This window comes from Gymnoscopelus braueri (assembly GCF_963280865.1).
Source record: "Gymnoscopelus braueri genome assembly, chromosome: 18".
Classification (NCBI taxonomy): Eukaryota; Metazoa; Chordata; class Actinopteri; order Myctophiformes; family Myctophidae; genus Gymnoscopelus; species Gymnoscopelus braueri.
This window is the reverse complement of record NC_137618.1, coordinates 51,035,653-51,050,107: the sequence shown is the minus strand read 5'-3', so window position 1 is coordinate 51,050,107 and position 14,455 is coordinate 51,035,653. Positions and strand designations below refer to the sequence as shown.

The following is a 14,455-nucleotide window of genomic DNA, read 5'->3' as shown; positions in this document are numbered from 1 at the left end:
CAATGATTCTAGCAGCATTAACATTTAAACTGCAGTGCAACTACTTCTTGAACACTACTCACAAGTTAGCTTCCCCTCTCTTCCCCTCTCTCCTTTGCATGGTAGAGAAGTGTTCGGTCATCAACTATAAGCCTCAAACAACATCCGGTGGATGAGCTCTTCAGAATAAGAGTACCGTCTAAAGCCACTGAACTATCCATGAATACAATAACTATAAATTAGCAAGATGCAGCCAACTGAGCATATCCGTGTTTTAACCAGTAGCCTACATAAAGATATTAATCTGAACATTAGAGCCAGAACAAGCAAAGCGACTCACAAAGTGACGCCATGCCCTCTCTCTCTATCTACCATGGCAGTAGCACTTACCAGCCATGTCAGCGCGCATCCGTTCCTCTGTGAACGATAGATCGGTGATGTCATCTTTTGAGAGAGAAGCAAGCAACTAGGTCTAGAAACCCAATCTTGAGATAAGTGAACTACTTTGAACAAATGCACGCTAAACCGGGGACCATAACAGAACCCCAAGCCCATCGTTGCTTACGATAAGGAAACAGAAACTTAAGCAACACTGTTGGTGAACTACCGTTAACCCAGTGCCATAAAGAGAGTTCTGACACTAGCGTCGACTCCCATTGTAAGAATGGAATGCGGAAGTGCTCCGTCTATCTCAATGAGGCAGGCAGTCCCAATGTTTGGAACTATACCCAAGGAGCCCGTTTGCGGCGGGATCAAGCGTGTCGTTACTCTATTTCTACACTCTCTAGTTGACCATACTGAGATCGATCAATGACGAACGCTACTGCTTTTGAGCTGAGCGTTTAGCAAGCGATTTTTAACTTAAGTAAAGAAAGTAATACCACGTTTAGAACCAGTAGCACACAGCTGAGTAGCTATGATTAGCGCAGCATGGACAATGCAGCACGCAAATAACCATCAACCAAGGAACAATATGAGACTATTCATGGTCAGCAGCATACGTAGGCAAGGCAAGCAAGGGCAGCAGATCCGGCAGGATCTCGGCAGCAGCAGCAGCAGCGTCGCACGTCAGAGCAGCAGAAGAGCGCAACCAGACTGAGCAGGTAGGCAGAGCATTACTTATAACCCACCGACCAGGAGAAGAGTGCATGTGACTTAGTCACCTGGTCGGTTAGCCCAATCCCTTGAGTTGCCTGGCCTGAACTAGCTCCGTAAACTGCGCCTCATTTGTTGTTAGGGCATAAAACCCTTTTTGTTATTCTCATTCTCATTTGATATTATTCAAATAAAAGGGACTTATTGAGAAACATGTGTTTTTCTTTACAAATCAAGACAATAGCCTAAATTAATAATCATATAGCCCTCAAAGCTGAAAAAAAAGGATGTTTTAAAAAAATGTATCGAAAATCGAATCGAATCGTGACCTTAAAATCGAAAGTCGAATTGAATCGTGGATTAGGCGTATCGTGACACCCCTACTGTGGACCATAGCTAGACGGGATCCCCATCTTGTTTGGCACTCCGTTTTGAGCTTGTGGTCAGGTAGTTTGAGGTCCTTTTGTGCAATTGCAAGCTCTCTCTTCCGCTTCCAGCTGTGGCTGAAGCAGCTCACTATCTTTTTGCAGACCCCCATAGCACGGCTGATTCGGTCATCTTTCATTGAATTCTCTAGAGAGAGAGAGAGAGAGAGAGAAAACAATGTTCAACTTTGCTGTAATAACATGACAAAAAAATAATGGTTTAAAATGGTAAAAAAATAATAATATATATATATAACAGTAATTCATTAAGGCATAGCTAAAATGTAATGCACAGTAAAATCCTCACTAGCAGTGGCAGCCATGTTCTGGTTCCATCATTCCAGACCCCATTTATTTTTCCCATAGAGATTTCCAAAAATAAAATATTTATATCAATTAATTTAAGCCTAGAATTAAGCCATCCAGGATACTGGTGAATCATGACCATAAAACATTTGATTCTATGAAAAATGAATGAATATTTAATTATATGATATTCTACATTTAATAAATACCCTTTGTTTTGCGTTTTTTTTCCCCCCACAAAATCAAACGTTTTATGGTCATGAATCACCAGGATCCTGGATGGCTTGATTGTAGGCTTAAAATAATTTATATAAATATTTTTGGAAATCTCTAAGGGAAAAATGTATGGGGTCTGGAAAGATGGAATCAAAAAATGGCCACCACTGCTATGCCCTATTCATTTAAGCCTGAGTATAAATATGTACCCAAATGGCTGGGGGTACTATAATATTTAGACTATACATTACAATTTAAAATGGTGGTAATTAGTTAAATGAAATAAGAATATATTTTTTTAAATACATAAACATGTTGTAGTAAGAGTACAATATACATGTACAATATTGACAGTTAATTTAACTCTACACTCTCTCAGACTTAAATGAACAGAGGATTTTTACTGTGGGATGGATTGTACTCAGCTCACCTATAGCCAGATGTAGCCTGTGGCCAAAACACTGGAGCCTTGTCCAGTTGTTAATGTTGCATGCTTTTATGATGTTTGATCCACTATCTGTAGTGATGCACACCATCCTTTTCGGATCCAAGCTCCAGGACTGGAGACTTTCCATTAGTCCCACTGCAATTTCGTCGCCCGTGTGGTCCACGGGGAAGAAAGCTGTCTGTAGGCACCGACTTTTCATGGTGAAATCACTGGTGATGAAATGCACCGTCAGGCTCATATATGGTTCCATGGTACGACTGGACCACAGGTCAGTGGTTGTCGCAAAGTGCTGGACATCTTTCAGTTCTGTCTCGACTGTGGTTCGAGTCTTGTGGTACATGGCAGGCAATGCAGTACGTGAAAAGTAGTTGCGGGAAGGCACTGAGTACCGCTTATCCAGCGTCTTCATCAAGTTCTTGAACCCTTCATTTTGAACTGTATTTATTGATGCCATATCCTTAGCCAAGTAAAAGGTGACGGCTTCCGTTATCTCTTTGTGCCTTCGTGAGGTGTGTGGATATGCTGTTGCGTTGTATAACGTGTCGGTTATGGATGTTTGCGTTGTTGTCAGTTATTTTTTGTTTTTTTTTGGGTTGTCCTTCGTTGCTAAATCATACTGTACTTTATGGTGACGTTGCAGGTGATTTAACAGGTTTGTGGTGTTACCTGTCGTCGTTCCGACGATGCGAGAACAATGCTTACAGTGCACGACTTTTTGTAAGTCATCATCAGGATCAAACCCAAAAAAGTTCCACACACTGGATGAATGTGGTCCTTTTTTCGGCACCAACACAACTTCCCTGAGTTCCCCCTCACTCTCGCCAGAGTCGCCACCGGGATTTTCATCGGTGTTGTTGTCATTGTCCTCTTCACTCACTTCTGCGTCACTCATTTCTGTTTTTGTATTATTATTGTACTACTAGTCGCTCTCGTCACTCTTTGATCATCAGTGCTAATGCTAACGCTTCTGTGTAAACATACTGCGGCTCCTGCCCTCACATGCTGCAGTCAGTCAGTGTTGCCATGTATACTTATTATAAGCCACGTTGGGCTTATCTTTCTGTATAGTTGCTTGGTAGTAAGTAATAATGGTTATTGGTTAAATAGAGATGTAGTTGTTTTATCTTTTTAAACTTCTACTGTGCCTGCTGACTTGATTTGAAGTTTATTCATTTCACTGTTTTATTATTATTGTTGTTTTCTCTTTCTTTTTATGTTTTTAATCCTGTAGCACTTTGAGATTTGCTTCAAATATAAAGTGCGTTACAAATAAAATGTATTATTATTATTATTATTATTGCGGTTGTGAGCTTGTAAATAGGCTATTTTCAAATGGCCGACCCGACATATATAGGTTTAAAGTACTCATGTTCTTTTGCGCTTGTTTTCATAGACCTGGTTGCTTATTCCTTCCTCAAAACCTGGCAACACTGCTTGAGAGGAGAGACAGACGGAACACTTTTTTTGCGATGCGATCATAGTACTTTAATGTTAAATAAATGTATAGAGTATATTTGCTTTACATCGTTTAAGTATGATTGACATTGCAAGTTGGTATCATTCAGAAGAAAAATTATTTAAAAAAAATAAAAAATAAAAATAAATGACGTCATAGGATCGCCGTACTTTATGATCTAGATCGCATAGGTGTATGAATCGAGATCATGATCTATTTTCGATTAATCGTGCAGCACTATTACATATATTACCACAATGTAGAAATACTCTGTTACATATATTACCACAATGTAGAAATACTCTGTTACAAGTCAACGTCCTGTTTTCAAAGTTTTACTCGAGTAGAAGTGCAAAAGTATTGACGTCAAAATGTAGTTTAACAATGTACACACACTAACACTGGGCCAGACCTAGACAGTGTAAACAGAAGCTCCGCCCAAGAAAATGACGTTGAGTTTACAAATCTGTTTACATGCTCCCTAAATGAAACGAGGGTTTTGATTGGTCGAAAAAGATCGTTTCCGGAGGAAAGGACCGTCGTGTGTGTGTGTGTGTGTGTGTGTGTGTGTGTGTGTGTGTGTGTGTGTGTGTGTGTGTGTGTGTGTGTGTGTGTGTGTGTGTGTGTGTGTGTGTGTGTGTGTGTGTGTGTGTGTGTGTGTGTGTGTGTGTGTGTCAATGAATCAGGTCATTCACAACGAAATGTTACGACAACCATCTGCTGGTCATATGACTCTTTCTCACTGTCTGTCTCTTTTTCTCTCTGTATATCTCTCTTTCTCTCTCTAACATAGGGCTTCTGAAAATGATTAAGAATGTCACTGACTGCCATTGAGTGAGAAGGAAATAAATATGCACACACACACACACACACACACAGAGCGATGTGCCCTTTACAACCAGACACAAAGCATACAGCTGTGTGCATGTGTCAGAGAGAGAGAGAGAGAGAGAGAGAGAGAGAGAGAGTTAGACCGAGGTAGTAAGTGAACTAGAGAGAGGGCGTGTCTCAGTCTGTGGCAAAGACAGAGCAAGGGAGGTGACAGAGAGAGAGAGAGAGAGAGTAGTGACACGAAACATTGACAGAAAGCCTGAGAGAGAGGGACAGACAGACAGACAGACAGACATGCCCAAGTGGATGAATTTTAAACTTTTCAAGGAGAGCAGCCGAGTGAGTAACCAGTGTTACACTGATTATTGTTACCTTAGCACTGTTACACTGTTAACTGTTACCTTAACACTGTTAGCTTAATGTGTTACTTTACTGTTGTTACACTTTTACTTGAATGCTTTTCACAATGACAGTGAAATTACTATATATATATATTAGTGCTGTCAAACGATTACATTTCTTAATCGTGACTAATCACATGATTAATCACAAATATATATATATATATATATATATATATATATATATATATATATATATGTATATGTATATGTATATGTATATATATATATATGTGTATATGTGTATATGTATATGTATATGTATATGTATATGTATATATATATATATATATATATATATATATATATATATATATATATATATATATATATATATATATATAATTTACACTCCACCGTCTCTTTGTCCACATCTTCAGTGAAATACTTCCATACAAACGAACGTCTAGCGGCCTGTTGTTGTTTAGCTGCTGCTGTGTTCGCTACCATGTTATATTTTTATACAACGAGATCCCGGAAAAGACGCTAGCGCAACACCGGCCCTGTTCCACTTCCCACCGGATCCCCTCTCCCACCGGATCCCCTTTCCCACCGGATCCCCTTTCCCACCGGATCCCCTTTCCCACCGCATCCCCTTTCCCACCGGATCGTTGCTATGTGCGGCTGACGGATGTTGTGTGTGTGTGGGTGACTGGATAATACGTTTTGTTTATAATGTTTTTCATTTTTAAAAGAAAACTGTACAGGGGTGACTGTAGTTGAAATTAGCTTTGCTACCTTGCAGGACTGCATTTTTTTTTTTCTTCCAATAAATACAAATAAATAAACCAGCTAGTTGACTAGTACCAACAAGGTCAAATAGTGGTTATACTAGTCGACTTGTTGGTGAAAGCCTGTGTGTGTGCGTGTGTGTGTGTGTTATTGTACTGAAGCACAGTAGAATATGAGAAATAGACGTTGTGAGGAACCATTTTCCGGGTTCCTCACAAGAAAAATAGTTATTTTACGGTTACTACGTTTACGTTTACTATTAGGATAAAGATCAGGATAGACATTTAGAGGTTGGGTTTAGGAGTTAAACATGATTTATACTTAGTTACTTGCCTCGTGTCATGCACCCAAAAAATAGCTGATCTACAGTATAAGCGAGCTTATATGTGAGTTTATCGACTTTATGGCTTTAGGCTTGTGGTTAAAAATGGCAACAACAAAAAAAACCTGCTGTTTAACAAATTAGTTTTGCAAACCTGTGTGTGTGTGCGCCGCTGGTTAATGTTTGTTGGGTAGTTAAAGTGTCTCTTGTAGGAAAGGTCTGTATGTTAGGCATTGATTATAGTCCTAGATTAATGATTAGTTCATATTAAATCATAACCTGATGATGATGTCACGTAACTGGCTTCTTGCATGTCGTAAAGGTGTGTGTGTGTGGGGTTGATTAATGGTTAAACAGGGTGTGTGAGAGTTAGTCACAGAGACACGCAGAGAGCGAGTGTGTGATAGAGCGAGAGCACTAGCAGGTACTATTTATTAGTGGTGTAAAGTAACTAAGTACATTTACTCAAGTACTGTACTTAAGTAAATTCTTTAGGTATTTTTACTTTCCTATAGTATTTCCAGTTTTCAGTACTTTTACATCTGCTCCACTGCATCTCCAAGGCAAATATTGTACTTTTACTCCACTACAATTCATCTAAAACTTCAGTCACTAGTTACTTTGTAGATTTAGATTATTATCACAAAACATACATTAACCACTTCAACCATGTATACATTTCGGCCATTTGAAAATAGCAGATCTACAAGCTCACAATGGGTCGCAATGCGATGCATTGTGGGCTTGTAGATCGGCTATTTTCAAATGATTTTCTAATACATTTTGAACTTGTGAAATGGGACATTCTACACAATGAGTACTTCTACTTTTGGTACTTTAAGTATTTGTTTATGCCGGGACTTTTACTCGAGTAAGTAACTAAGTGCATTTTGAATATGGGACCTCTACTTGTAACAGAGTATTTCTACAATGCAGTATTGATACTTTTACTTAACACTCCCGTGACTATAGCCGGTCAATCTGGACGACTTTGAGAATTTAAAGTGGATTATCTTCTCTCATGAAGCTCCGAGGAAATTCCCCTTTCATGACTTTTCCTAACTATTTGATTCAAATCATCTCTGTTTTTTTTTTTCTGAAACATATTATAAATATGAAATTAGCCCCATATATACCATCCCAGTCGCTATATTTCGGCTAATTTGACCGCTCTCACCCTCTCCAGGGAAGAGCAGTTGACACCTCGCGCATCGAGTCTATGTTGCCATGTCTGCTTATTATAAGTGACTGGGCTTGTTTTTCACGTCTTTCTATTATTATTATTATTATTATTATTATTATTATTATTATTATTATTATTATTATATAATTACATTATAATGGTAACAATGTTCTACTCCACTACAGCTCAGAGGCAAATCTTGTACTTTTACTCCACTACAATTATTTGAAAACTTTAGTTACTTTGCAGATGTAAATATCTTTTCATACTTGTTTAGATTAGAGCTTCATGCATGCCCTTTTATAAATGATTTTTCATTAGGTAAATATTTATATAGAAAGGTCTAACCAGGGACTGGGGTTGCAAATTAGCCTTGGCTATAAACCCCATTTACAATGCAATGGTTTCATGTTTTTATAACTTGACTCATTGTTTTTGTATTGTCCTTGTCAAATAAACATAAATAATAATAATAAAAAGGACTCACACATCAAATCACAAATCATGATGACATATAGGAGACAGACAGAAATACACTGCATGAAGCAGTGTATTTTCCTCACTGTTTTCTCAGGGCACAACACATGCAGTAACATTTTCATAGACCTGACTGCTTATTTCTCTCGCAAAATTTGGCAACCCACTTCACTGCAAAGCGGCGGGAAAATATCAGATCTACAAGCATACAGCTTGTCACGCAGCGACTGTTTTATGTTTGTAGATCAGATATTTAGCGCAGGAGTAGAGCAGGAATGAGCACATTTGTGGAACATAGCGATGTGTTCACTTGTTGCGCTGACAGGGAGGAGGAGAGGAGACGCTTTTGTCAGCAATGTGGACAGCTGATAGAATGAGACGCTTTACGCTCAGACAATAATGTGAATATTATTATTATGAATAATGATAATATTGGTTTGTCAAGAGATATCCATGTGTTTTGGACAATGGAGATAGTCACGTAATTAGACAGTGGCTTCAGCGTTCATATAGGCTCCATGTTTCCCTCAAGAGTTTAATGTAATGCTACAGATCGCACTGTTTTATACACTTTTTTTATAAAGATTTTACATACAGAATCTGCAGTTACCATTACAAGTTAGCCTATTTTATAATGTTTCTGCCTGCCTACAGCAACATATGTGAGTAAGCTCACTGACTGAGCAGAGTGCAATTGAAATGTTAATAGCTATTTACAAGACAATGGAACCCCCACTGTGTGGGGGAGAAGGTGTCAGCTCGTCTGGAGCACAGAGAGGAGACAGTGACCAAAAGAATAACTGTAAAAACAGTCTTTTTTTACCCCCAAATCAGGCAGTGTATGGGATAATGAAACCCCAGTCATGGAAGTGTTAAGTAAAGCATTTGAGTACTTCTTCCGTCACTTCTGACACCAAGGAGCTAACATCCTGTTTCTAAATGACACCAAGGAGCTAACATCTTGTTTCTAAATGACACCAAGGAGCTAACATCCTGTTTCTAAATGACACCAAGGAGCTAACATCCTGTTTCTAAATGACACCAAGGAGCTAACATCCTGTTTCTAAATGACACCAAGGAGCTAACATCCTGTTTCTAAATGACACCAAGGAGCTAACATCCTGTTTCTAAATGACACCAAGGGGCTAACATCCTGTTTCTAAATGACACCAAGGAGCTAACATCCTGTTTCTAAATGACACCAAGGGACTAACATCCTGTTTCTAAATGACACCAAGGAGCTAACATCCTGTTTCTAAATGACACCAAGGAGCTAACATCCTGTTTCTAAATGACACCAAGCGGCTATCATCCTGTTTCTAAATGACACCAAGGAGCTAACATCCTGTTTCTAAATGACACCAAGGGGCTAACATCCTGTTTCTAAATGACACCAAGGGGCTAACATCCTGTTTCTAAATGACACCAAGGGGCTAACATCCTGTTTCTAAATGACACTAAGGAGCTAACATCCTGTTTCTAAATGACACCAAGGGGCTAACATTCTGTTTCTAAATGTCACCAAGGGGCTAACATCCTGTTTCTAAATGACACTAAGGAGCTAACATCCTGTTTCTAAATGACACCAAGGGGCTAACATCCTGTTTCTAAATGACACCAAGGAGCTAACATCCTCTCTCTGTCTCTCTCAGCTCTCAGGAGGTTGTGAGTTAACGGTGGTTCTTCAGGACTTCACAGCAGGAAGCAGCACTGAGATGTCTATCGTTTCAGGTGAGACAGTAATAATAATGATTAGTGTTATTATAGGTGAGACAGTAATAATGATAATTATTAGTGTTATTATAGGTGAGACAGTAATAATAATAATGATTAGTGTTATTATAGGTGAGACAGTAATAATAATAATTATTAGTGTTATTATAGGTGAGACAGTAATAATAATTATTATTAGTGTTATTATAGGTGAGACAGTGTATGTAAAAAGGACTGAATTGGTTCATGTATGTTTTGCACTAATCCAGATCTGCGAAGGAACATTAAACTAAAGTTTAGTGGAGTTCAGTGTTGATTTGATTGAGTTTTCGTCATATTTTAGTCTAGTTTTAGTCTTCTAAATATTACTATTATTATATTACTAAATAACAGTTTAGTCCACAAAATATACAGTTGATTTAGTCGACTAAAATGCCTTTTGTTGTGTCTTAGTTCTACTGGATCTCTTCTCCACTAGTCTTAGATCTACTGGATCTCTTCTCCACTAGTCTTAGTTCTACTGGATCTCTTCTCCACTAGTCTTAGATCTACTGGATCTCTTCTCCACTAGTCTTAGATCTACTGGATCTCTTCTCCACTAGTATTAGTTCTACTGGATCTCTTCTCCACTAGTCTTATATTTAGGTTCTTATATATTAGTATATTTAGTCATAGATTTAGTCATCATAGCTTAGTCTTTATTTTTGTTTTTTGATATACTTTTAGTCAGTGTAAAAAGTCGACCAACATTTTTCGACATTTTAAAGTGGAGGAAATGACCACTGTGTCTTGTGGATGCGATGTGTCCTCCAGGCCAGACGGTGGAGCTGTTGGAGCGCTGTCCCACCGAGCGTCCAGGATGGTGTCTGGTCCGCACCACCGAGCGCACCCCCCCGACGGAGGGGCTGGTTCCCACGGCGACGCTGTGTGTCTCACACTCTCGCTCCAGCGTGGAGATGGACTGTTACTTCACCTCGAAAGGTAGGAGAGACGGGCATCTCTGTCTGTCTGTCTGCATTCCTGTCTATCTGTTTACAGTTCACAGTTTACAGTTTAGGCATTTAGCAGACGCTCTTAATCCAGAGCGACTTACAGTAAGCAAGGACACACGATAATACATCACAAAACATCATAATACATCATAATACATCATAATACACATAATACATCAAATGCATAAAAATTGTAATCTAATAATAAAGTAATACATAAGTAAACATATAATCTAATAATAACTAATACATACGTAAACCAAGAACCTATCATCAGCCTACATTGAAACTATACATACTATGTCCACGTAACATGCTATCTAAGTTACATTTTAGCCTTTGCATAATCCTGCAAGGTCGTCAAGGCTAGGTCAAGTGCTACGGGCTAAGGTGGAGGCTGAAGAGGTGAGTCTTCAGATTACGGCAGAAGATTGGGAGTGAGTCTGCAGTTCTAATTGCAATGGGGAGTTCATTCCATAATTTGGGAGCCAGAAGGGAGAAGAGTCTGGGATGTGTGGAGCGTTGTCCTGGATGTTTTAGTTTCACATCTTTTTTATTGTGAAGCACAGGGTAAGATTATACATTTCTGTTCATATGGATTGCTTCCTTCCCGGATGTTTTAGCGAAGGCTCCAGCTTCCCTGTGTTAGCTGATCTGAGTGAGCAGGAGGGGTTGTAGGGTTGGATCAGGCTTTAAGATACGGGGGTACCATACCTTTGGTTGCTTTGTAGGCCAACATCAGTGTTTAGTACTCTGTGCAGGCAGTAACTGGGAGCCAATGGAGGGAGCGGAGAAGGGGGGAGACATATGAACATTTTGGCTGGTTGAATACCAAGTGTGCTGCTGCATTCTGGATCATTTGGAGAGGCTTAAGTGCACAGGCCGGGAGGCCAGTATGGAGAGAGTTACAATAGTCAAGTTTTGATATGACTGATGTCTCTCTCTCTCTGTCTCTCTGTGTCTCTCTGTGTCTCTCTCTCTCTGTGTCTCTCTGTCTCTGTCTCTGTCTCTGTCTCTCTCTCTCTCTCTCTGTCTCTGTCTCTGTCTCTGTCTGTCTCTCTCTCTCTCTCTCTGTCTCTCTCTCTCATGTATGTTGACATTCTTGTAGTCTTATCAACGATGACCAAACCTAAAACATTGCATCTCCCCTGGTTCCTTGTCATAACATCTGACACATACACACACATCCTTGTTTTGTTTTGTATTGTATTTTAAGCAGCCTGGTGTTTGTTTAGCTGAGGTCAGGTTGAGGTCAGCCCAGCGGGGGTGCCATACCTTTGCTTTGTAGGCCAACATCAGTGTTTAGTACTCTGTGCGGGCAGTAACTGGGAGCCAATGGAGGGAGCAGAGAAAGGGGGAGACATGTGAACATTTTGGCTGGTTGAAGACCAAGTGTGCTGCTGCATTCTGGATCATTTGGAGGCCGAAGGTCAGTAAGGAGAGAGTCACAGTAGTCAAGTTTTGATATGACTGATGCCTGTCTGACGCAAGCAATGCTAAAAGGATAACACAAGAAAAGCTGGTGTTGTAGATTGTCTTTTATGGTGGTTTGGAAGGAGGTTGTCTGGTGGCAAAATAGTAGAATGAAATCAAACCCATATTTGTGCCAAATAGGGCATAGCAGTGGCGGCCATTTTCTGGTTCCACTTCAAAATACTCAATGCATTTTTCCCATTGACATTAACAAAAATATTTATATCAATTAATTTAAGCCTAGAATCAAGCCATCCAGGGTCCTGGTGAATCATAACCATAAAACATATTTTTCTGTGATTTTATTTTATTTTATATTTAATTATATGATATACTATTTAATAAATACCCTTTGTTTTGCCGTTTTCAAAAAAGTTTTTTCACAGAATCAAACGTTTTATGGTCATGATTCACCAGGACCCTGGATGGCTTGATTCTAGGCTTAAATTAATTGATATAAATATTTTTGGAAATGTCCATGGGAAAAATGCATTGAGTATTTTAAAGTGGAACCAGAAAATGGCCGCCACTGCTATGCCCTATATGGGGGGGATGAGATCAGTGGAGCTCCTTCTGGTGTTGTGTTTCTCACTGTAGTGAAGCAGGGGCGCAGCCATGGGTGGGCCTGGGTGGGCCACGAAAGCTGGCCCACCCAATCGATTTTGCAAAAAAAAAAATGCTTTGGGATTCATTAATTTTTATTTATTTGTATAATTACTTTTTGGATAAAAAATCGGTAAAATCAGGCAAAAATATGAATTAAATAACAAAACCCTAAAACCAAAATAAAGTAACAAAAAAACGCCCAAAAACGGCCAATAACCGCAAATTTCCGCACGCACAGGTCGGGGACACATGCGGGCCCACCCGCTCCTGCTCAGGCCCAGCCTATACTAGCGTTCTGGCTGCGCCACTGTAGTGAAGTAGTCTGACAGATACCCTAGCATCATGATACCCTTGCATCATGATACCTTAGCATCATGATACCCCAGCATCATGAGCAGGGGTTAGGTGAGTGCTAGGTGTGAGGTCTAGTATCACCCTAGCATCATGAGCAGGGGTTAGGTGAGTGCTAGGTGTGAGGTCTAGTATCACCCTAGCATCATGAGCAGGGGTTAAGTGAGTGCTAGGTGTGAGGTCTAGTATCACCCTAGCATCATGAGCAGGGGTTAGGTGAGTGCTAGGTGTGAGGTCTAGTATCACCCTAGCATCATGAACAGGGGTTAGGTGAGTGCTAGGAGTGAGGGAGTGTTGTTTGTAGTTTATAATCAAATGTACAGTTTATTTTGTCACAATCATTTTAACCACTTTAACCATATTTTATTCGTTGGCTATTAAAAAATAGTAGATCTACAAGATCATAGCATGTCACTTTGTGCCGCGCTATGAGCTTGTAGATCTGCTATTTTTGTTCTTTTTAAATTGTGCATTTTTAGCAAATCTTTGAATATATTTTTTTCTTGACATGAACACGTGTGTGTGTGTGTGTGTGTGTGTGTGTGTGTGTGTGTGTGTGTGTGTGTGTGTGTGTGTGTGTGTGTGTGTGTGTGTGTGTGTGTGTGTGTGTGTGTGTGTGTGTGTGTGTGTGTGTGTGTGTGTGTGTGTGTGTGTGTGTGTGTGTGTGTGTGCGTGCGTGCGCGCGCGCCAGTAAATTTGCGTAGTCACCGTTTGATACCAACATGACATTAGACATGCAAAACTGATCAACTGCAGCGCTGTCCCCATTACACACACACACTGGGTCAGCTCCTTGGGAGAGCAGCAGGTTGTGTCCTGAGGTAAACTGGGATCCGTTTCGGGTCCAGAGGATTCAGGTCAGGAACAGGAAGTAGGTTCAGGTTAAACCTCTCTTCTATGTAGAACAGATGGTTCTCAAACTTTTTCATGTCAATGAACTCCCCCGCCCCCCCTGTCTGTGAACTTCAGGTGTAAACTGCTAGCATAGCTACCTAGCATAGCTACCTATCATAGAGACCTAGCATAGCGACTTAACATAGCGACCGTGACATGTGAGGGAACAGGAGGCGCCCGCTGTCTTTATAAGCCCCGCCCCCGGAGCCACTCAGTCACCCTCAGTGGTGGGAAAAAGTACTCCCAATGTTTTACTTAAGTACAAGTATCAATACTGCAACGTAGAAATACTCTGTTACTAAGTAAAAGTTCGGAATTAAAAATGGCAAAGTACAAAAGTATTGTCATCAAAATGTACTTAAAGTACCAAAAGTGAAAGTACTCATTATGCATTGTACTTAAGCAGAGTACTTAAGTAAATGTACTTAGTTACTTTCCACCACTGGACCCTCCTTACCAAAACAAGCGCTCCCCTTCCCTAGTTCAGATCCAGATCCACTGGATCACTGTGTGATCCATATAAACTGATCTCTAAGGTGTGTGATCCATATAAAC

General features: G+C 39.9%; 1 protein-coding gene across 1 annotated transcript in view; it reads left to right on the top strand.

Moving 5' to 3' along the window:
• LOC308105879 (kalirin-like) overlaps positions 1 to 14,455 on the top strand; it is a 229,571-nt gene that overhangs the window by 145,750 nt on the left and 69,366 nt on the right. The window contains 2 exon segments of the mRNA XM_080456807.1: positions 9,524 to 9,602; positions 10,398 to 10,565. Coding sequence (XP_080312933.1) covers positions 9,524 to 9,602; positions 10,398 to 10,565 — 247 coding nt within the window.